The 21,224-nt window shown below is 40.2% G+C and overlaps 1 protein-coding gene across 7 annotated transcripts in view; it reads right to left on the bottom strand.

Moving 5' to 3' along the window:
- Positions 1 to 538: 538 nt before the first annotated feature.
- Positions 539 to 21,224, bottom strand: part of NIPAL2 (NIPA like domain containing 2) — an 82,496-nt gene continuing 61,810 nt past the window's right edge. For 6 of the 7 annotated variants that reach the window (XM_053896055.1, XM_053896059.1, XM_053896060.1 and 3 more), the window contains 6 exons: positions 19,822 to 19,918; positions 12,384 to 12,519; positions 10,412 to 10,500; positions 5,971 to 6,034; positions 4,704 to 4,798; positions 539 to 3,313 (listed from right to left, as the gene is read on the bottom strand). In XM_053896055.1, the coding sequence (XP_053752030.1) occupies positions 3,201 to 3,313; positions 4,704 to 4,798; positions 5,971 to 6,034; positions 10,412 to 10,500; positions 12,384 to 12,519; positions 19,822 to 19,918 (594 nt within the window). In that variant the 3' untranslated portion in view covers positions 539 to 3,200. The remainder of the gene's footprint in view (positions 3,314 to 4,703; positions 4,799 to 5,970; positions 6,035 to 10,411; positions 10,501 to 12,383; positions 12,520 to 19,821; positions 19,919 to 21,224) is intronic. The other variant, XM_053896061.1, reaches the window with a different exon arrangement.

The raw sequence follows: 21,224 nt of genomic DNA on the forward strand, positions 1-21,224 counted from the left end.
AGTTCAACACGTGTGGTGTTTATCTAGCAACTTCACTAAAGCACTCAGATTCACTAGCGCCAGACATGTGAATTAGGTAGGCAGTGGCCAGTGCAAGGATTATCTCCATAACCAGCCCTGGAATTTAAGTAAAGCAGTCTGGCGGGGGGGTGGGGGGTGGGAAGGTTCATTTTAATTACTGCTATATTTATGTCCATAACATCACTATTAAATTGGCAAGTATGAAGCAGCCTTTAGCGTGGCCGAGCGCAGACGGTTACCATCCCTGCATGAGCTGTGCGCTTGGAAACAAGGAGCATAGAGAGGGTTCTTGGCTTCCAGGAACTTGGCTCAGTGTTTCAATCCATTTAAGTCATACCCACCATTTACACCTGCTTCTTTTGGAGCCAAACTTGCACATTATCACCATTACTCTTCACTAGCACTAACATTGCAATAATCTACGAAATCTGCCTTTTCCTGTTCTTTCTTTGCCACAAAATAGAATTTCCAGGAGCTTGTGGGGGTGGGATGGGGGTGTTGAAAAATACATTCTGAGTCACTGCTTGAGAAGTTTTTATTGTATTTTTTTCCCAAGTGATTCTGGTAGTGAAAGTATTATGGTCATAGACTAAGCAAACACTTAAAGTGAAAACAATCAGATTAGGTAAAGTCCTCTGCTTTGATGAAAGGTGGCTCATACTCACTTCTGAGGCTATTATCAACTTGGACTATGGGACTGGAAAGGCTCTTCCAGTTCAGGTAGTGGTGCTCACAAAAGAACCACTGCTTTCAAGAGAAACTTGGGCACCCATAATGAACTCACCGCTTCCATCTGTATCTTATATAAGCAACAAGATCCTAATGTAAATATCAAGACATGGCTCCACCATGCCGCAGTATCCTAGTTTGTCATGGACCATGAAGTGCCACTTTTTCAACTCCTGAATGTCCAAGGAACAAGAAAGACCCTGCATAGGAAGGGCAAGGGAGTCTGGATTAGGGCTTGGCAAACTACAGGCCTAGGGCTGACCACCTGTTTTGTAAATAAAGTTTTACTGGCATACAGCCGTGCTCATTCATTACGCATCATCTATGATTGCTTTCATGCTATCATGGCTGAGTTGAGTGGCTGCGACAAGCAACATTGGCCAACAGACCCAAAAATATTTACTCTCTGCGTCTTTACAGGAAAATTTTGCAGGCCCCTCGTCTAGACAAACAGTCAAATGAGTCAAGTATTGGCTAAAGGTCCCCGATTCACAATGCCAAGAGAAGGACTGGGTTGGCTTTGGTTGTTGTCATGCACTTTGTAATTTAAAAAAAATCTTATGAGCCAGTACAACTAAAACTCCTATTCACCTGGCTTTGAAGAAGCAATGTGGAAAGTAAAATTAGGTCTCGATATATTTTGTATGTTGCCTGGACTTCTAAAGCGTTGCTGGATTGCTCAGATGTGCATAAGTCAATGTCATCTCACAGAATTTTTAAAAGATGCGAATGTTGGCAACTACTAAAGCATTGGCATCATGCTTGTGTCTGTGCAAAATTCTGCAGTGCTCAAAACCACGTGCTGTAGCTATAAATGGAGTCCCACTTCAAGTACAACTCTTTAGTCTAAATATTTTCGCAATCTTTGAAACCAGTTTTAAGAGTCATCAGAAATCTGTAGTTTAAGACACCAGACACATTTCTTAGCTGAGCCTTCTAGTGCCAACATGTTGGACCGATTCAGTAAAACATGCCATAAATTATAGGACTGTTTTATTTGAATTAGGGGGATACTTTCCACAACAGCAGGAATTCTTACCAGGAGTTCAAAAGCCAGACACGGGCTCTAGGTTATTATTCATACGTGGGTGATAGATTCGGATCTTGCCTTTGTGGCCAGGTTTGGTCAGGAGCATAGGTTACGACAAGGAATGAGGCTGAAAGACCCAAAGCAGTTCAGACGACAGCCTCAAGAGCTCCGAGATAAACAACCTTTACAAATGCCAGACAACTGGCCTGAACAATTTTGGACTGGCATGTCAGACGTGATCTGAAGGTTTTGAAATGTCATTAGGGATAGGGCTTATTACTTGATTTTGGTTACAGTGAAGGCTAGCTTTTTTCTTCTCATTTAAATATATTAGCAGTTCATAAATAACAGATATGATTATGGACTCTCCCTACAAATATATCTTAGTAGGTATCTGACTAGTCACAGCAGTGGAGCCAGGCAGGGTATAGCAGCACATGGCCTTCCTCTGTGGTCTCAGCTTGGGCCACCTGGCTATGTCTACAGACTTCAATGGCTAAAATCCAGGTCTCTAATCATAGCTGTCCTTTTGCCTAGAAGAATTTATAAAGCTCGAGATAATAACTTGGGGAAGAAATGGTACGCTAGTGAAGGTAACACTAAGAACTTAAATATGAGTTTTGACCCTTGTGTCAGGAGTTAAAATATACCCAGTAGATAAGTCATAAGAACTAAACAAATACAGGCATAGGATATGAAGTTTTCAATTTCAACTCAAGTATAATAGGATCATACAGCTGAAGAAAATGTTCATCATTCTATGTTTTTTGAAAAATTAGTCCTAATTCTGAGGTGGTTCCTTTCTTAATCTGAAAAAGTTCACCAGCCAAGGTACACACCATCACAGAATGCCACTTACAAACTCTAATTTTAAAGATAAAAGGATGGTTATAATAGGGCTCATTTTCAGGAAAGATGATTCACCATTCTAACTTAGGAATAGAAAGGTGAGATCTTTATGGGGGAGGCTCATAAAAGATGTCGTAGGAGAAATGAATGTTCTCAAACCTTTGGTACCAGAATGAGGTTGTGGGATTAACATGTCTCTTTAAAGCAAAGCAGCTGACGCTCTAAGTCGAGTGGGAAGAGCCTATGTGCTCTGTAGCCAAATCGTGAACGCACATTTTTGTGTGACAGTCCTGCTTGAGTAGCCAGGCCCTAATTAAGATCTAGCCAGTTAGGAGTTCACTAGGGGCAAGTCCAGGGTGTGGGGAACACTTCAAATTACATTCCATGAAGACATGAGACTGTCAAGGCTTAGGAAGGCCCCGCTGTCCGCACAAATGGAGACACGGTGAAGGACGGGTAATGCTAGCTAGCACATGTCAGCACAGAAAAGCTGTGGACACCAATGGAACATGTGCAGTTTTTTTCAAAGGTGATATCGAATAACAGGCCAGAAGCCATCCCTCTCGGCATTTTAGACCTCTTTCTTCTCTCCACTTTGGCTCTTCGTTGAGTCACTTCCATCAGGCAAAGTTCCATAGGATAAGCCATTTGAATCTGGTTGTATTTTGTCCAGTGTTTGTTTCCCTGTGGAGATAGTAATCACAGAAAATCTTTTGTGCTCATACAAAAGGATAAGTCTTAATAATTTCTCCTCTCTCCAAGCCACATTTTATTCCCCCCCACCACCGTTTTTTATAATATGTGGTCACCCTCTAAACAAGAGATAAACACCGGGAAGAAAAGGCCTCAGAACTCCATGTCCCTTGACTGTGACCATGCGCCGTCCACAGGAGAGAGCTGTCTCCCCACCGCACAGGGCCTACTGTGCTGAGCATGGAAACCAGGTTGGATCAGTCACGGGGGGAACATGAAGCATCCACTCATCTCCACACCTTCCTGCCCGGTGTCCTTCCCCCTTTTCCATGTTTGTTCTAAGTATATAACAACAGAGAAAACAGACTTTCGTAGCAGATTCTGGAAGCTGCTACTGATCCTATGTATGGGGCTTTGTGAAATGAAAACTCGCGTTAAAAATATGAAAACTTTATTTTCTACCCAAGAACTTCTAACCATACACGTCATTTATAATGCACACCCTTGCCGTGAATGCCAATTCTTGCCCTGAATGCTCTTAGCTGATCAGGGGACTCAAGAGGGAAAGAGAACACAGAACTTCTTGGGCCACATTTTCCCAGTCATAGGGAGAAGGCTTTAATGAATTTTGCTTCGAAGGTTTGGGCCTAACAGAATGGTAAAGGAAGCTGTCAGATCACCGTTACTTCCGTCTAGAAACCTATAGGTCACCCCAAATCCTTAGCAAAGCTGGAGATACTGGGTGGGCAGGAGAAGGGGTGAGGACACAGCAAACTTTGCTTTGTTCTGAACATTGCTTCTGTTGTCTACGTGACTAAAGCAAGTTATTTCCCAGTGAGAGTGGGGGACTGGGAAGACGGTGCATGTTACGTGGATCAGGATGAAGGCAAATGTGGGGGAGGGGAAGAAGCTATTCATGTTCAGGTGACTGTGAAGAACATCCCTTTTGGTCCCACAGTGCAGAGGCCACCGCAGTCTTTCCAGGAACTATATTCCTTAGCAGCCCAACCTCTTGCCCTTAGATGTTCCTTCAAAGGCTCCCCAAGCAGCAGGGGTCTGCTGTTGGCAGCCATTCCCCACTCCTACCCCTCACCCTTTTTCAGTTTAAGGAAATCCAAAAAGGAAATTTGCGACATCACCCAAATCAAGAAAACAGGGCCAGTTCTTTTATACCCCCAGTGTTCTGTGCGAAATTGACATTCAAATAAATGATTACTAACACTTACAGTTAAAACATCACTTCTGGTTTCATCGCTAAATGTACATTTTTTAAGGAGAAGAATTATGTTTTATAGTAATTTTAACACCCCAAATAATAGCAGCGACTACTAATTTATATGGATAAAGTTTTCCATCATAAATTAAAGAATAGACAGTTTACCGGGAATATTTCCAAAATCAATGTAAGACTGTGGCAGATGTTCCTTATCTCGATTTCTTGTGATCAGAAACACACCAAGGAATGACAGAAAACACCTGTAAGAGTAATATTAATAAGGAACACAAGAACACTGAAACAACTCATGGTGTTAAATAACCGAGCTCCATATTCTACATGATGACACAAATTCCGTTGGTCTTGTTTTTTCTGTTTTTCATGGTAAGCCTTCTAGAACTTGTCTTAATTGCTGCAGCGAATAATACTTTCCCCCAGAACCAAGACCTGGGCAGCTTCCAATAAATCTCTGCCCCAGGTTTTTACCATCTGGAGGCTAAATCAGGCTCTAAACCCTTTGGGTAGACACTAGGTCTCATTTTCTATCCATGCATGCCCAGACCCATTACTGGCATGCAACACAAGCAAAAAAAAAAAACAAAAAAAAAACAACAAAAAAACCAAAGTTCTTTAATTTTCTAAGAAATTTAATTGTCCTTGGCCATAAGAATAGTCATAGTTTCCAGATCCTAGAAGTTTAGGCTCGCCCAAGCATCTTATGAAATTGAATTTTCAAGCTAGATGGTTTTCTACACTGAAAATAGTCTGGGCTCAAGTCTGCATAACAATGGTCATGCAGAATACCAGATCAAGAAACAGCTAAAGTGCTAAGGGAGTGCCAGCTGGAACCAACAGAGGATCTTAGACATTGGTGACATTCTGTCAACATTCTGCCCTCTGTTTGCAAGGATGTCAGCAATGATGCCCACCAAATCTCCAGGAAGGGGGAATGATGGGCGTCCAGATACAAGGAAGGGGTACCACCAATCTGATGTTATTAGGTCCAAAGCTAATAATCTGTCCTAGACTTGACCTTTTATTCTAGATAATCCCAGAAGCATCTGTGGTTCCTGAGTGAGATCTAACCTAGAATTTTCCAAGAGTGAGGTAAATCTGATTTAGTACAAAAAGGTCACGGAGTAGCTACAACAACCAGTGGATTTATCGAGACTTTGGCTGGAACTGAACATCCCCAGTTTTAGAACCCTCAGAGAGATACCCAAATCACCAAGTCAAAGACACGGAGTCCTGTGTAGGGTCATATAGCACCCTGTGTAGGGTGTTAAATCGAAAAATATGTTTCTTTTAAGAGCTCAGGAAACTAATGTTTCTTATATTACCTTCCAATTTTCTATACCTGAGGTACAATGCCAAAAATCCTACATAAAAGTAATAGGATTTCACATTCCTTACTTCTGAGACACTTACTCACCCAAAAATATATATAAATATGGTAAGAAAAGCTGCACCAAGGAATTCCTGATAAAATATGATACCTATAACGGGAACGAAAGACAAACTTAATTTTAGGGTAAGAATATATATAAAAGCTACACACTGTTTTTTAAATTATGTTAATGTATTATTTTTTCTAGGCATAGGTTCCCTTAAAATGCACATCCAGTAGCTTAGTTTGAAAATATTTGCAAGCCACACTCAGATTTTCAGTGATTTCAAAAAGAACATAGATTCGTAGGCTCTATGTAATGTATTCTTATTATACAATCAACACAATTAACATAACTTTTGCAAATAGAAATTTCTTATCCAGTTTAGGATTTAGCCCACTGGAACACGCAAGAAAACAAAACTCTAGTGCCATTTCCTACCTACAGTTTTAGGCCAGGGGTCAGCAAGCCTGACCAGAGAGCCTGCGTGGACTCTGGGGCCTCTGACACAGCATTCCCTTCAGGGCAGTTGTTGGCCGCCCAGGCTGTCACTCTTGGCAATGCCCCATGTGCACTCAGCCACTGGAGGGCGCCGTAGTCGTTCCACCCAGCCCCATTTCTCACTGTCAACCCCCTCTCCCTTCTCTTTCTTCTGGTTGCCCTTTTGGTGGAAGGAAAAGGTGGAAGGATGCGTTGTTTACTATGAGGAACTTTTCTTCTCTCCTTGTTGGTCTCAAGGATTTCTTCTTGGTCTAAGGTCCCAAAGCCTTCACAGAATTGTTTTTCTCTTAAAGCCATCTTTAAATTATGTATTACTTGGAATTGGATTTTTGTGTGTGCGGTGTTATCCTTGCTGGTTAGCCAACGAATGTTTACTGAGTCCTTTGGGTCAGCTACTGTTCGGGGTGCTACAGACACCATGATGAACAAGACAGAGCCCTATATGAAAGGAGTGCTCTCAGAAGCCCATCTCCTCACCTGGAGAATAAACTTCGTACAGGAAGGAACCACGTTCAGTCCTAATACATATCTGTTGAATGGATGAGCAGGTTTGGAAGCATTTTTCCATGTTATTGCACACTTTTGTGTAATCATTTCAATGTTTCCATGTTATTCTAAGTAACTGCCCTATAATATTCATTTCTTTTAAGGGCATTTTCAGCTGTTTTGAAATTTTTTTACTGTGGAAAATTAGTGATAAACTTCTTCATATGTATTTTTTTCTCAGCATTTTAGGATTTTTCATTTATTTATTTGTTAATTTGCTTGTTTGTTTATTTGTTTAGAGAGCTCGCACATGTGCAGAATGGGGGAAGGGAGAGGCGGGTGGAGAGAATCCCAAGCAGGTTCCACGCTGTCAGTGCAGAGCCTGATGCAGGGCTCGATCTCACAGACTGTGAGATCATGACCTGGGCTGAAATCAAGAGTTGGTTGCTGAACTGACTGAGCTACTCAGGCACCCCAGGATCTTTCTTGTTATTGCTGCTTAACGCAGAATTTCTGCTTCAAAGAGTAGAAACATCTTTTTTAAAATGCATAGTAAAATACAAATGACAAAAAGTTCACCATCATAACCATTTTTAAGTTTGTAGTTGTGTTAAGTATATTCACATTATTGTACACCTAATGTCCAGACCCCTCTCACCTTGCAAAACTGGAAGTCTCTACCCATTATATGACAAGTCCCCATTTCCCCCTCCTCTAGCCTCTCTGGCAATCACCATGCTACTTTCCATATCTGTAAGTTTGACTACTCCGATACCTAATATAGGTGGGATCATACAGCATCTGTCTTTTTGTGACTGGCTTATCTCATAATGTCCTCAAGGTTCATCCATGTTGTAGCATGTCTCAGCATGTCCTACCTTTTTAAGTCTGGATAATAATATTTCATTGTATGACATACTATTCCACTCATCTGTTGATGGACATTTGAGTTTCTTCCACCTTTTGGCTGTTGTGAATAATGCTGCTATAACCCAAGCATACAAATATCTGTTCAAGTCCCTGCAATTCTTTTGGATATGGACCTAGAGGTGGAATTTCTGGACTGTATGGTAATTCTATGTTTAATTTTTTGAGGAATAGTGTTTTCCAGAGTGGCTACTCCATTTTATATCCCCATCAACAATGCACAGAGTTCAAATTTTTCCACATTCTCACTGACACTTGTTAATTCTTTTTTTTTTTCTTTTTTGCTAGTAGCCACCCTAATGGGTAAAAGGTGGTGTCTCCTTGTGGTTTTGATTTACATTTCCCTAATGATTAGTGATGTTGAGCATCTTCTCGTGTGCTTATTGGTCATTCATACATCTTCTTTGGAGAAATGTCTGTTCAAGTCCTTTGCCCATTTTTAAATTGGGTTATTTTTGTTGTTGTTGTTGTTGAGTTGTAGGATCAAAGATTAGAAACATTTTTAAGGCTCTTGATGAAGACAATGAAACCCAGTTCTCGGAGGGTAGTACCATGCTACCCAACTCCACGAGAGTGCCAGTAATACTGCGGCCTTCTTGGCGTTAGTTATTGCAATAAAAAGAAAAAAACAAAAACTTCACTAGTTCGTAGGCAAAATATGGTATCACATTGTGATTTTAAGCTAGACTTTTTGATGGGGGCAAAAAAGGAAAATTAGTCAAGAAGCTTCATCTCCATTCCATACTTCAGTAATAGCAGATGAACTATTATCACTTCCAGAAAGTTCCAGTCTCCCTGACTCATCAATTACTTGGCGTGCTAAATATTGAGATTCCAGCCCTGTTGGTCCTACTACAAAAATGTTCTTTTCAAGGGAAGTACATTTTTTACACGTCTTTACAACATTAACTATTAGGCTGTATGTCATGCCTGTACCTCTTTTTGGGCCCTATTATTTTTGTTTCTAATAATTCTAGGGCACACTAATGTGCCATCTTTTCATACTTTCTTTTGTCAGAAAGCATAAAATTCTAAAAAAAAATCAGATGTCTTGGTATATGATCTTTCTCTTTAAACGTAAGGTTCAGTTTTGGGAAATAAAAAATGCATCGATTACTTTTAAAAACTGCCCACTGGCAGTCACATTGCCATGAAATAAGAAAGGTGTGTCAATTAGGAAACATAATCCCTAATTGCTTCCAAAATACATAAACTTTGCTTTGGGAAATGAACTTCCAATATAAGAAGGTAGTAAATATATCCAACAAGCCAATAAACTAGGGCATAACAGTACTAACCTTAGGAGTGGTATACTGGAATCTATTATATTTTGGTTTGGACCAAGTTTCAAATTTATGCTTTTTTTTTTTGATCTCTTCTTTTTTTAAAATTTAATTTATTTTTTAAATTTACATCCAAGTTAGTTAGCATACAGTGCAACAATGATTTCAGGAGTAGATTCCTTCATGCCCCTTACCCATTTAGCCCACCCCTCCTCCCACATCCCCTCCAGTAACCCTCTGTTTGTTTTCCATATTTAAGAGTCTCTTACGTTTTTGTCTCCCTCACTGTTTTTATATTGTTTTTGCTTCCCTTCCCTTATATTCATCTGTTTTGTATCTTAAGGTCCTCATATGAGTGAAGTCAAATTTATGCTTTTTAAAAAAAAACACTATTGTGTCTCACATATATGTTTCTGAATTGTCAATAAATACAAAAGGACTGTAATAGTAGAAAAATAGAGGCCAGAGCAGTGAAGATAGTAGCTTCTATTCTCATCTGCCTGCCTTTCCCTGGAACACTGGATTCAGTTTTGGACCCCAGTCTTTGATGTAGGTGATCAGCGGTGAGGGGCAAGGAAGGAGGAGTTAATGGAAAGAGGAATGTTTGGCCCAGAGACAAGACACAAGAGGACCCTTCAGCTGCTTTGATTATCAGAATGGCTGGCAAGGAGGGGCGCCTGGGTGGCTCGGTCGGTTGAGCGTCCGACTTCGGCTTAGGTCATGATCTCACGGTCTGCGAGTTCGAGCCCCGTGTCGGGCTCTGTGCTCACAGCTCAGGGCCTGGAGCCTGCTTTGGATTCTGTGTTTCCCTCTGTCTCTGCCCCTCCCCCGCTCGTGCTCTGTCTCTCTCTCTCTCTCTCTCTCTCTCTCTGTCAAAAATAAATAAACATTAAAAAAAAAATTAAAAGAAGGGCTGGCAAGGAGAAGACTCCAGAAAGCAGAACTAAGATGAGAGTCTTGAATTTACAGGGAGACTAGTTTCAACCCCACTATAAGGAAACACTTTCTAATAATTAGAGTGCTCCAAATAATTAGGGGGATCCAAAACAGGACTAAGCTGTCTCGGGAGACAGAGAGCACTGGGAAGCCTTCCCACAAAGCAGAATAACCTGTCTGCGAGGATGTTATGGAGCAAATTCAGACCCAGGTGGAGGTGAGCAGGGTATGATACCGGCTACACAGGTCCTTTTAACCGAAGATTCCTTGGCTGTCTTGTTTACTCCGAGAGAAGCTTTATTTATGCTTTTGCGGGGGTCGAATCACCCGAGCAGAGAAAACCCAAGCTCACCTGCGATAATGGCGCTGGTCGTGAAGAAAACATGGTTAATGGGCACCACCATCGCTGTGTTGTAGAGCTTCGTGGCATGATTCAGGAACCTAGAGCAGAAGGCACTTACTGAAGCTCTGGCTCTAAGAGACGTTCAGCAACAAGTTAACAGTAACCTCAAAAAATGCATGTCCTTAAGCTACAACTACAAAGGGAAAGGAAGTGCAGTAAAAGGGCATTTCCAATCAGCAGTCATAGCTTATATGCATCTGATGTATGAGATCAGATGTCAGGTTTTATGGTCTGTTTAAACCAACAACAGTAACAATGAAAAGCAATTAATCATATTCTGAGGCCACAGAAGTTTGAGTTGGAAGTGAGTCAAGCTGCTGGACCAGTATCACACTGGAGCTGATTCATTAGGATAGACCCTAGAATCTGTTAAATATCATATCTGGGGAATAGTGTAGCTATCCATTGACATGCCACATGCCAAGAAGGAAGATGGAGAAGTAAAGGAATGTTTAATGTTTCAAAAACAATGCTCCGTGCTCCAGCTGCACAGCACATGTGGGGAGCTCAGTTTCGCACTCTGGCCACCAGCGCGACTCAGGTTCCCACAGTGAAGCCGTGCTGCCCTGTCATTGACGTCAACTGAGCAATTTTAAAAAGCACTGACGTTTAGGTCCTGTCCTAGCACAATTAAAAAGAAATGCTTTGTGGGTAGATCCCAGGTGTGCCTGAGCACACGTGTGTGTACATGCATGCATGTATATGTGTGTGTGTACATGTACCTATCTATGAACAAACAGACCACTCCTCAGGCGGTTTTGATGGGTGGCCAGTTCTACAGTTCTAGTGCATTCACAGGGCATCAGTGTGGAAGAGGCAGGGACTGGGACAAGGGTGGTGGGAATGCAGGGTGCCTTGGGTTGTACCTGCCTCTTAAATTCATAAAGCTGAGTTTAACGCTAACGATGCTAATCACCAAATTCCAAAAAGATGTTATAGCCGTGCTGATGAATTCGGAAGAAGAAAGGGAGATGAAACAAAGTGGCAAGGCTCAAGCATTAGAAACACACTCATTCTCATAAGGAAATGACAAATGAAACAGTGACAAAACACTGGGTTTTTCCAGTCACTCTCCACCTTCCTTGCAACAGGCCCATGTCCGACCCAGAACTATTAGGCTTTGCTGCTAGCATCTATGGAGGGAACTCTTCCCTAAACTCTTCCCGAGTTTAGGCCCTGATTTCCCAGCTGGCTCCGGGATGGAGCTTTTGCACAGCATTTTGGGATAAACAGAAAACTTTCTGGCTGGCTAAAGACAGCCTCGCAGGCAAAGGCATAATCATGATGTGAAACGGAGGGGAAGTGACTGGAGCAGAAGGAGGTGGCGGAGGGTGGGGGGGAGAGAAGAACAGAAATTTAAAATGTTCCATGTCACCACTCTTAGGCCCCAAGAGAAACATAAAACAATCATTCCGCGATCCCATGGGTACAAAGAAAATTCTGGCCAAGGATGCAAAGTTCTGGGGAAAGGATTTCCCTCCCGGCCAAACGTCTGGTTTTGTCCATCCCTGGGCAATTAATGAGCATGAGCTAAGAATGAAGGTGAAGGGTTCATGTATTTCCTATATTTAGAATGAAATCCTGGATGTGGACCTTCCCCTTTGATTTATTGCTAATGACAACCTGCGTACGATGGATATTAATTACAAGCAGAAGAGCATCAGGAAAGTATCAAAGTGCACTTAGCTAGATTGCGGCCATACTTTAGAACTCACAAGACATGAAGGCAAAGCTTAGTAAAAACTTATTATTGGACGCGAAGGAGAAAGCAAGGCGTGCTGGCTGAGGACAAGCTGAAGGCCCTTCACCCTCAGAAATCAGTTACACCTCATTTTAATTATCCACGGACGCCAATAAAGATTAATGCTCAGAGAAGCACGGGAATGTTGAAAGATTAGTGAATAGGTAGAAGCTAACTTACTTGACTTGGAAAACACAAGACGCTATCATGATGATAAACATGATATAGAAGATGGGATAAGTTAGTTGCATTTTATCCGTCACAGAAAAAGTGATCATGCCTGAGACTGCTTTTACTGAAATGACAGTCAACGAGGCTGAAAAAGAAAACAGGAGACACAAATAAAATACATTTTTGAGACAGAATTACCAACAAATATCTGAAGCTTACACAGTAGAGTGGTCAATACTCCAGTCATGCTTTCAGGACGCAGGCTTGTGAGAGGTGGGGGTAGGACGTGGCTCCGGACAAGGGGTAGCCCGTGCGGCACTTTGAATTTGCCTAAATCAGCTAAAGATCTGCTACGCGACTGGGTGCTTTTTATCTTGGGAGCAAGATGCTTATTTTCCAGCCCTCACTGCTGAAAGGATGTCGCAGAGGTTATAATTACTAGGAGATGGGAGAGGAGAAAACAATGAAGGTGGGGGAGAGAAGCAAAGTCAGACAGTCCTTGTGACATGAGTGGGAAAATAACTATTAAACGATACTGAAAAATCGAAAGCCAAATAGATGAGAAAACTGGAGAATGGAAAGCGACTCCCTCTGTGAGTTTACTAAGAATTGTACTGAGTCTATGTCTGAGGCTTTTTGTTCATAAATGTCTAGAAGTCTCATGAAAAAAAATTTTTCTTGAAGACAGTAATAGGAAGCAGGACCGGAGCTGAGTATCCATCTCTCAGAGTCAACCATAAATCTAAGGATTACATAAGCACTTTCTATTTATACTCTTATGCTAAAGAGGAACCTGGCCTTAGGCAAACCAATTTTTCATAGGTTCCAAATAGCAATGAAGAAGTGACTTGATAAGGTTATAATATGAAAGCAATGAGGCATTTTCTAGAAACACCATGTCTCTGTAGGAAGAAAATAGTGTTTTCTTTTGGTTTTAGGTTGCTTAAATTTAATGTCGCATCTAATTCCGTAACTAAGCTGAAACCTACAGAAAGTGAAAAAAATAATTTTTACGTGAAATCAAATAACTCTAAGTCAAAGGCAATGAGAACAAGAAACATTTTCTTTGTGCTGTTGGTCTACCTGGTCATCATATATCTGAGCTTTATCCCTTTTAGCTTTTGAAAAGGCATTATATAGAGAGAATGTTTAAAATAGCAGCTGATGGCCAACCAGGGAAAGCCTCCCATAACCTCCTTTTCCAAAAACTGAAAATATACTTCAACTTGAAGAGTACCAGGGCACACTTCCAAATCAGGCATTTTCCTTTCCATTAAAAATCGTAACAGAGAACAGGTGACAAATTCTAAAAACAAACCCCCAATCTGAACAAAGAGGCCCTTACAACTGGGTCCCTCTTCATCTTTAAATAGCTTTTGACCTGATCATCTTACATGTTTTCTACAGATTATGACAATAGTCCTATCTCAGCTAATCTAGGAATTTTATCTGCAGTGATGTGTGCCACTTGATGGTTTATGTTTGTAAGGTTAGCTCTTGAGGGACCTTGATTTCCTCTTCAAAATTTTGCTTGAAATTAGAGTACAATGTGGTTATGGCCTTGTGGTCTGAACAGCCAGGTTTCCCAAAGGGATCATTAATGGGGAAGGAGTTGAACACACTATTCCATTAGCCTCAGAACCTCAGGATTGCAAAGGCCCTTCAAGGTCATCTAATGCAACTACCTACCATCTGATGTTAAATTATACTTGACCGCAAAACAAAAACAAAACTAGACTTTTTATTAAATAGCTAAACCAACTATTGGTTTGCTAATATAGTTAATCACTGTATTTCCAAAGCATGTACAATCACCAACCAATTAATCACTCTTTATTGTAATTCTGCAAGTTATTTCTAGGCTGGTGACAAGTACTTCTGTTTTATTTTTGGGTGGGAATGTGGTTGGTGAGGACAGGTGAAAATACAAAATTTAATATGCTATCATTCTAATGTATACATAAAAAATATAAAGTGCTTATATATTTTCTATTTTTATATACAGAAAAAAAAAGCTAGGAAAAAATGCCAGAAGAAACAATGTCAAGATCCTATCGGTAGTTATCTCTAGGCACTGGGATTATGAAGAACATTTAAAGTCATTTTTTAAAACTATAAAAGTTTATATGTTCCTTTAAGAAAATTTGGAAAAATGCAGAAAAGCCTGGAAAGAAAAATGAAAATCACCTGTAATCTCAACACTCATCCCCAAGTCATTTTTAACATTTGGGAATATTTCTTTGTAGCTATTTTCCTGTCTCTGGATATGAATACATTATAACATATGTATATACATATGTTATATATATATAACAAATAGTATATACTATTTAGGAACCTAGTTTCAACTGCCATCAAGTATTTTCTATGCCATTAAATATTCTTCTGAGCATGATTTTCATCAGCTGTGAAGTATTCCTTTGCATGAATTATACTTCATCTTGGTAATTCCCTATTTTTTGCATATTTAGGTTATTTAGGTACATCCTTTTTTTTTCCTGGAATTAAAAATGAGGTTGTGATGAATATCCCTGAACATATATCTTTGCAAAGCACTCTGCCAATTGCCCTAGGAAAATGAGCTATGGGGCGGGGGAGTGGGGTGTGGGGGGGGGGGGCTCTGTGACAGATGCTGTTCTTCTGAAATACACTGGCAAGCTGCCTTCTACAGACTATCAGTCACATTCCCATAGTACTGTGAGGCAGTGCTCAGTTACATGGATTTTTACCTTTTTCTTGATGGCCCTCTCTGTTTTTCTTATTTCTCAACAATAGACATGTATTACTGTCGTCATCACAGTGGTACTGCTTTTGCCTGACATAGCTGACCTGTGTTTGAAATCTGGCCTTCTCGGTTTCCTCCGACTTCATCAACTGTTCCTTCCAGAGACTTTCCCGAATTGCTACCAATGTCTCCTTATTAGAGCCACAAATATTTCACTTATTAATTTGGCTTCCATAATCTGAGTATGCTAAGCATAGAGAAGGACTTCCTAGCTTTCTCAGCTTCCTGATCAGTTGAAAGCATCTTTTTAAAAAATTTTTATTTATTTATTTTGAGAGAGAGAGCGGGAGAGGGGCAGAGAGAGAGGGAGAGACAGAGACTCTCAAGTAGGTTCGGTACCATCAGTGTGGAACCTTGATGCGGGTCTCGAACCCACAAACCGTGAGACCATGACCTGAGCTGAAACCAAGAGTCGGACGCTTAACCAACTGAGCCACCCAGGTGCCCCTAGTTGGAAGTATTCGGTTGGGAGTTTTAAGACTTAAGAAAGACTGCAGCCACAGGCCTGGGGAGCCCCTCACCAGAAGCCAGTTTTCTTTCTTCCTGGTTGCCCTCACTTTCTATTTTCTTTTTAGTTCATTTTTTTTAATCTATCACATGAACAATATTAACAATAAAGTAAAAACAAATCCACCTGCATACTACTGTTACCTCTCACTCATCTCCAGCGTCTGCTTCATGCGCGCTTTTAATCACAACGAAGGTAGGTACCGTGTTGTGTGCTACATTTTCCATTTAATTTGACACTCTAACTATCTTTCAAAGCGGCTACATGGTTTCCATAATCATTTTTTCTTGTAGAAGTCATCAGTGATCATTGTAAGATGCCTAACCAGCACAGATAAGTATCAAGGGAAGAGTGGGCAATCTTTTCCTCATTTCTTAGTATGATGACAGCACTTGTGCTATTTCTCCAGCATGTAGGCTTCAGCTTTTGGTTTAAGAGAAATATATTTTTCCAATTTCACAGAAACAGAGACTAGAATGGTGGTTGTCAGGGGCAGGGAGTAGGGGGAAGGGAGTGATGTAGGTCAAAGGGTCTAAATGTTTAGTTTAAGAAGAGTAAATTCTGAGGATCTAAGACACAGCATGGGGACTACAGTTAATAATGCAGTATTGTATACTTCAGAGTTGCTGAGAGATCTTAAGCATTCTCATTACACACACACACACACACACACACACACACACACACACACACACAGTTCACTATGTTAACTATAGGGGGTGATAAATGCATTCATTATCATGAGCTCAGTAATCATTCTGTGATGTATATGCGCATCAAATTACCACGTGGTGTACTTGAATACATACACTCTATGTGTCAATAATTTCCCAATAAAGTGAAAATTATTAAAAAGAGAGAAATATGTTTTTAACACAGATATCTTTCTATTCTGATTACATTTCAAATTCTTTATTAGGAACGGATATTAAATTTTAACATGTCTTTTCAGCATCTGGATATTTACATGATATTTCCCTTTTTGAGCCATTAACATGATGAACTATATCAATGGATTTTTTTTTTTTTAATGTGTATTTATTTTTGAGACAGAGAGAGACGGAGCATGAACAGGGGAGGGTCAGAGAGAGAGGGAGACCCAGAATCTGAAACAGGCTCCAGGCTCTGAGCTGTCAGCACAGAGCCTGATGCGGGGCTTGAACTCACGGATGGTGAGATCATGACCTGAGCTGAAGTCCGACGCTAGCCGACTGAGCCACCCAGGCGCCTCATATCAATGGATTTCTTAAAGAACCATGCTTTCATTCCCATAATTAATTTGGTTAATTCAAATGTTTTCTCTGTGCTCACTGTCCTCAGTTCTAGGTAATTACATACAGTATAACTAGAACAGACATGGCTGTGTCCTCACAGAACTGATTAGGTGGAGAAGATGAGCAATATCAGAATGTAAATATGTAAGTAGGATATGTAAGCATAAATTGTAAGCGTTACAGAGAGAAAGAACCGGCTTCATTAAGACCACTTGGTCATGAAGTATGTTGGGTTTTTTTTTTCTGGATTCTACTTGCTAATTTTTTGAGACTTTTACATTAATATTGAGTGGGGAAATTAGTACAGGGTATTCTTACTGTGTGCTACTTGGGATCAGTATTGATACTCATTATGTAAACAAAACGGGAAAGCTTTCTTCTTATGTCCTCGAATAGTGTGAACAACAACAACAAAACAGAATCTGTTTCTTAAAGATTTAACCTTCTAGGTTGAAAGTAAAGATGGGGGGTGGGAGGGAGGGGAGGGTGGGTGATGGGTATTGACGAGGGCATCTTTTGGGATGAGCACTGGGTGTTGTATGGAAACTAATTTGACAATAAATTTCATATAATAAAAAAAAAAGAAAATCAAGTATGTAGGCCTGATTCTTTTCGGGATGTAGCTTTTTAAACCGTTCTTCCATGTCCTCCATATCTATTTTCCTTTAAAAAATAATCAATTTAATCAAATTTTCATCTTTGTTGTTGCTTTTATTTCTAATTTTGTATATTTGAGATTTTTCCTTTTTTTTTTTTGTCTTATGAAGGATATATTTTAACGTCTTTTAAGAATAGATTCTTGGGTTTATTTATCAATCCATTGTTTTTCTGTGCTCTATTTCATTAATTTTTACCTTTATTAATCACTCCTTTCTGCTTGCTTCAGCTTTATTTCAGTGTTTTTTTCCCTCCCGTTTTGAGCTGAGTGCTTGACTTACATTTAATGTAATGAATTTCCTTCTGAATACAGCATTAGTCATAAACTACAGGTTAAATATTAAGTGTTTTCATAATAATTTAAAAATATATGCTGCAATGAAAGCTTGGTTTCTACTTGGGCCCAGCTGCAGTTTAAAAGTAGTGTCAGCATTTCCAGATGTTACAGTTTTACTGGTTTCTGTTATTTTTGTTATTATTTTCTGTTTTTATTTCACTGTGATCTGAGAATGTGGTCCATACTTCGACTTCCTGGAATTTATCAAGGATTTCTTTGTGGGCAATTACACAATTGACTTCTGTAAATGTCACACAGGCACTTGAAGGCAGGTGTATGGTCTGTTTTCAGGATTTAGAGTTCAACGTTAGAGCAGCGTTGAGGACTCATTCTTCTGTCCTTATAGATCTTTCTGTCTACCTACCTTCCATGAACTAAGAGAAGTCTTCTACTCCTCTCATATTTCTATTAACATCGTTTTCAAAAGAGCTGCTGCCTGAATCTCCTGAGGGCCCCTGGCCTTGGTGTCTCCCCCTCCCAACCCTCAATTCTGCCACGATGAGCAGCTAAATACTAATATGGGGCCTCCAGGAGCCTTTGCTTCTGCCTGGATTTTAACTTAGATAGTAATAGTATGCCCTTTTGCTTTCTTTTACTTTCAGTCTGAGTTAACTTGTTTTAGATGACATTTATGTATGAAGTCAGAGTATTTCACAACCAGCAAGGGCCGGTTAGAAAGGTCACCATTTCTACAACTCTTGTGGAGCTAAACCAGAGAACTGTGGATGAATCCAATTTCAGAATCTTTTTTCAAAATCAATTTGGGAATTTTTCTGAAGCCCAATATGGGAATCTTTCTTTATTATTAGGTGAATTTACCCTATTTACATTTATGATCATAAACTGCTATGTATGATCTTAATTCTGTTATCTTATTTTCCTATTTAAAATGTCCTTTATTTTCAATATTTTCCTATATAATGTGCATTTTATCTCTTAGTTGTTTGCTTTTGTTCTCCCTATCTGGCAATTTGGAAAGAAACAACAGTAAAGTTCTTCTTCCATTCTTTTCATCAACAGCATACCTGACTGTGGTATAAATTCATTTCTACAAGTAATTATCACAAGTACAAATCTTCCAATTCAAAGGAGAGAACTAGTTTGTGAAATGAAGATGGACAAATGAAACTCAGCCCCTCCTTAGCATGAAGGTTGCTGCCTGTGCCAGTGGTATAGGTATAATCTACAGAATCATAGCAAACAACACACGACGTATGGTTCATTTTATTGGCAAGGAAGAGGAAAAAAAAGAATTATAAATAACTTTTTAAAAGGCAATTTTCCAAGTGATTAGTGAGAGCTCCTAGTGTTGATTTATATGAAGACGTGTGTGTGTGTGTGTGTGTGTGTGTGTGTGTGTGTGTGTGAGAGGAGGGGGAAAGGGAAGATTTAAAAATACACAGTGGGCTTACAGAACCATCAGTTTTAAAATCCTGGGAAAAAAAAGGAAATGGGTAGACAAACAATGAATGAAAGAAATGTTGTATTTAAGAAAATCATACTGCTTACATTTACATTTCATATTAGCCACATTTTGGTAAGTAATTCCTGATAAAAAAGTTTCAATTGGGATCATTCTTTTGTTCCTCTTTTAATATTTTCCAATTACATCCTAAGAAACAAAATCCTCCAATTGTCAGAGAGCAAATAAAATTACTCAGAAGTAAAAACGCTGACATGTTTTTAAAGGAACTAAACAGACACCACTTGTAGATATGGATGTGCAAAATACAGTTTGCGTGATTGAGCCTGGGTTTCTTTCTGCAGATCAGAGTTGAAAAGTAGAAACAATGAGAAAGGAACAGAATGCTTAAGTGTTCTCCTTCAAACCTCTTTTTTCACTTAGCATGGTTAGATTGGAGAATGAGAGAACAGTACGTTCTTACCTAGAAGTGCCACCAGGCTTAGCAGGATCACCATGTGCTTCATTGCTTTTCTTTTATGGAAATAGAGGAGGGTGCAGAAAATTAATATTTCGAAAATCTAGAAGTGAAAAAGATGCAAAAGAGTAGAGTATAAATTATTTTACACACAGCCTTCTGAATGCCACACTTCTCTTTCTGGTTTTGCAACAGTTCGTTCCCCTGTGAGAATTGAGGGTGCCTGGCGTTCCTGAGGACAATTACAAACATATGAGGACAATATATGGAACCTCAGCCATCCAGACCCAGAGCTCTAACCTCACCTATATGCCAACGATGCCGAGATCGGCAACCCTGATCTCATTTACCCAACTATCTTCTAGACATCTCCACGCGTACATTTAATAGCATAGCACACAAATGCGGGCAGTAAATTCCTGAAGGCCTTCCTTCCCCACCATCCCTCATGGGGCCTTCACCCCTGCAATGAATGGCCTCACCACACACCTTTTGCACCAGCCAGCAACTCCTTCCTTTCCATCACTCCCCGCCGCCCTCTCTCTGACCACTTCCAATGCATCTCGGATTCTACTCTTGCCTCTACAACCCAGCCATTCAGCGGCCAGAGGAATCATTTAAAAGCACAATTTGAATAATGAACTAGGTCATTCATAGAGAATGTATATGATACACATATAAGGTATTTACATAATATGACAAGTAGTCATGTGCCCTGCACCTAGCCAGAGAAAGAGAACCTACTCATACTTTGAGGTCTCCTGTGCACCCCACCCCAATTGCACCCCCCTCCTCCTCGGCTCTCCCCAGCAACCACCACACTGAATTCTGTGTTTACTCTTCATTTTCTTTACGGTTTACCACCTTTCATGTGTCTCCCAACAGCGCCTTGTTTATTTTTGCACATGTCTGGACTTTATACATGCAGAATCATACTTGGTTTTGATTACTTGCTTTTTTCCCCCACTGTGCATTGTTTATGAGATTTATCCAGGATGATACATGTAATAGAATTATATATTATATCCAGTCATTCCTCTGCTTAAATCTCCTATGGTTTTCTATCACGTTAAGAATAAAATCCTGGATGGCCCACCTCTGCCAGGCACAGATCCCCCACCCCCTGCCAGTTCTCTGCAATGCTCAGATTGCTCTTGCCTTTGCACTAACTGCACTAACTGTTGGAGTTGCCTGGAATACGCCTTCCCTGATCTCCCTACAATGGCTCCTTCTAGTCACTCTAGTCACTCAAAGGAGTCACTCAGCTTACACATCACTTCCTCCAAGATGTCTTCTCTGACTGCTCTAACAGAGCCACCCCTCATTTACTGTGGAGTGTAGAATATTTCCTGTTCATGCATTTGTATGTTTCTTGTCTGTCTCCCCAACTAGCACATCAGTTCTATGAG

Source organism: Panthera pardus, unplaced genomic scaffold (genome assembly GCF_024362965.1).
Source record: "Panthera pardus isolate Hobbes unplaced genomic scaffold, ASM2436296v1 HiC_scaffold_7, whole genome shotgun sequence".
Lineage (NCBI taxonomy): Eukaryota > Metazoa > Chordata > Mammalia > Carnivora > Felidae > Panthera > Panthera pardus.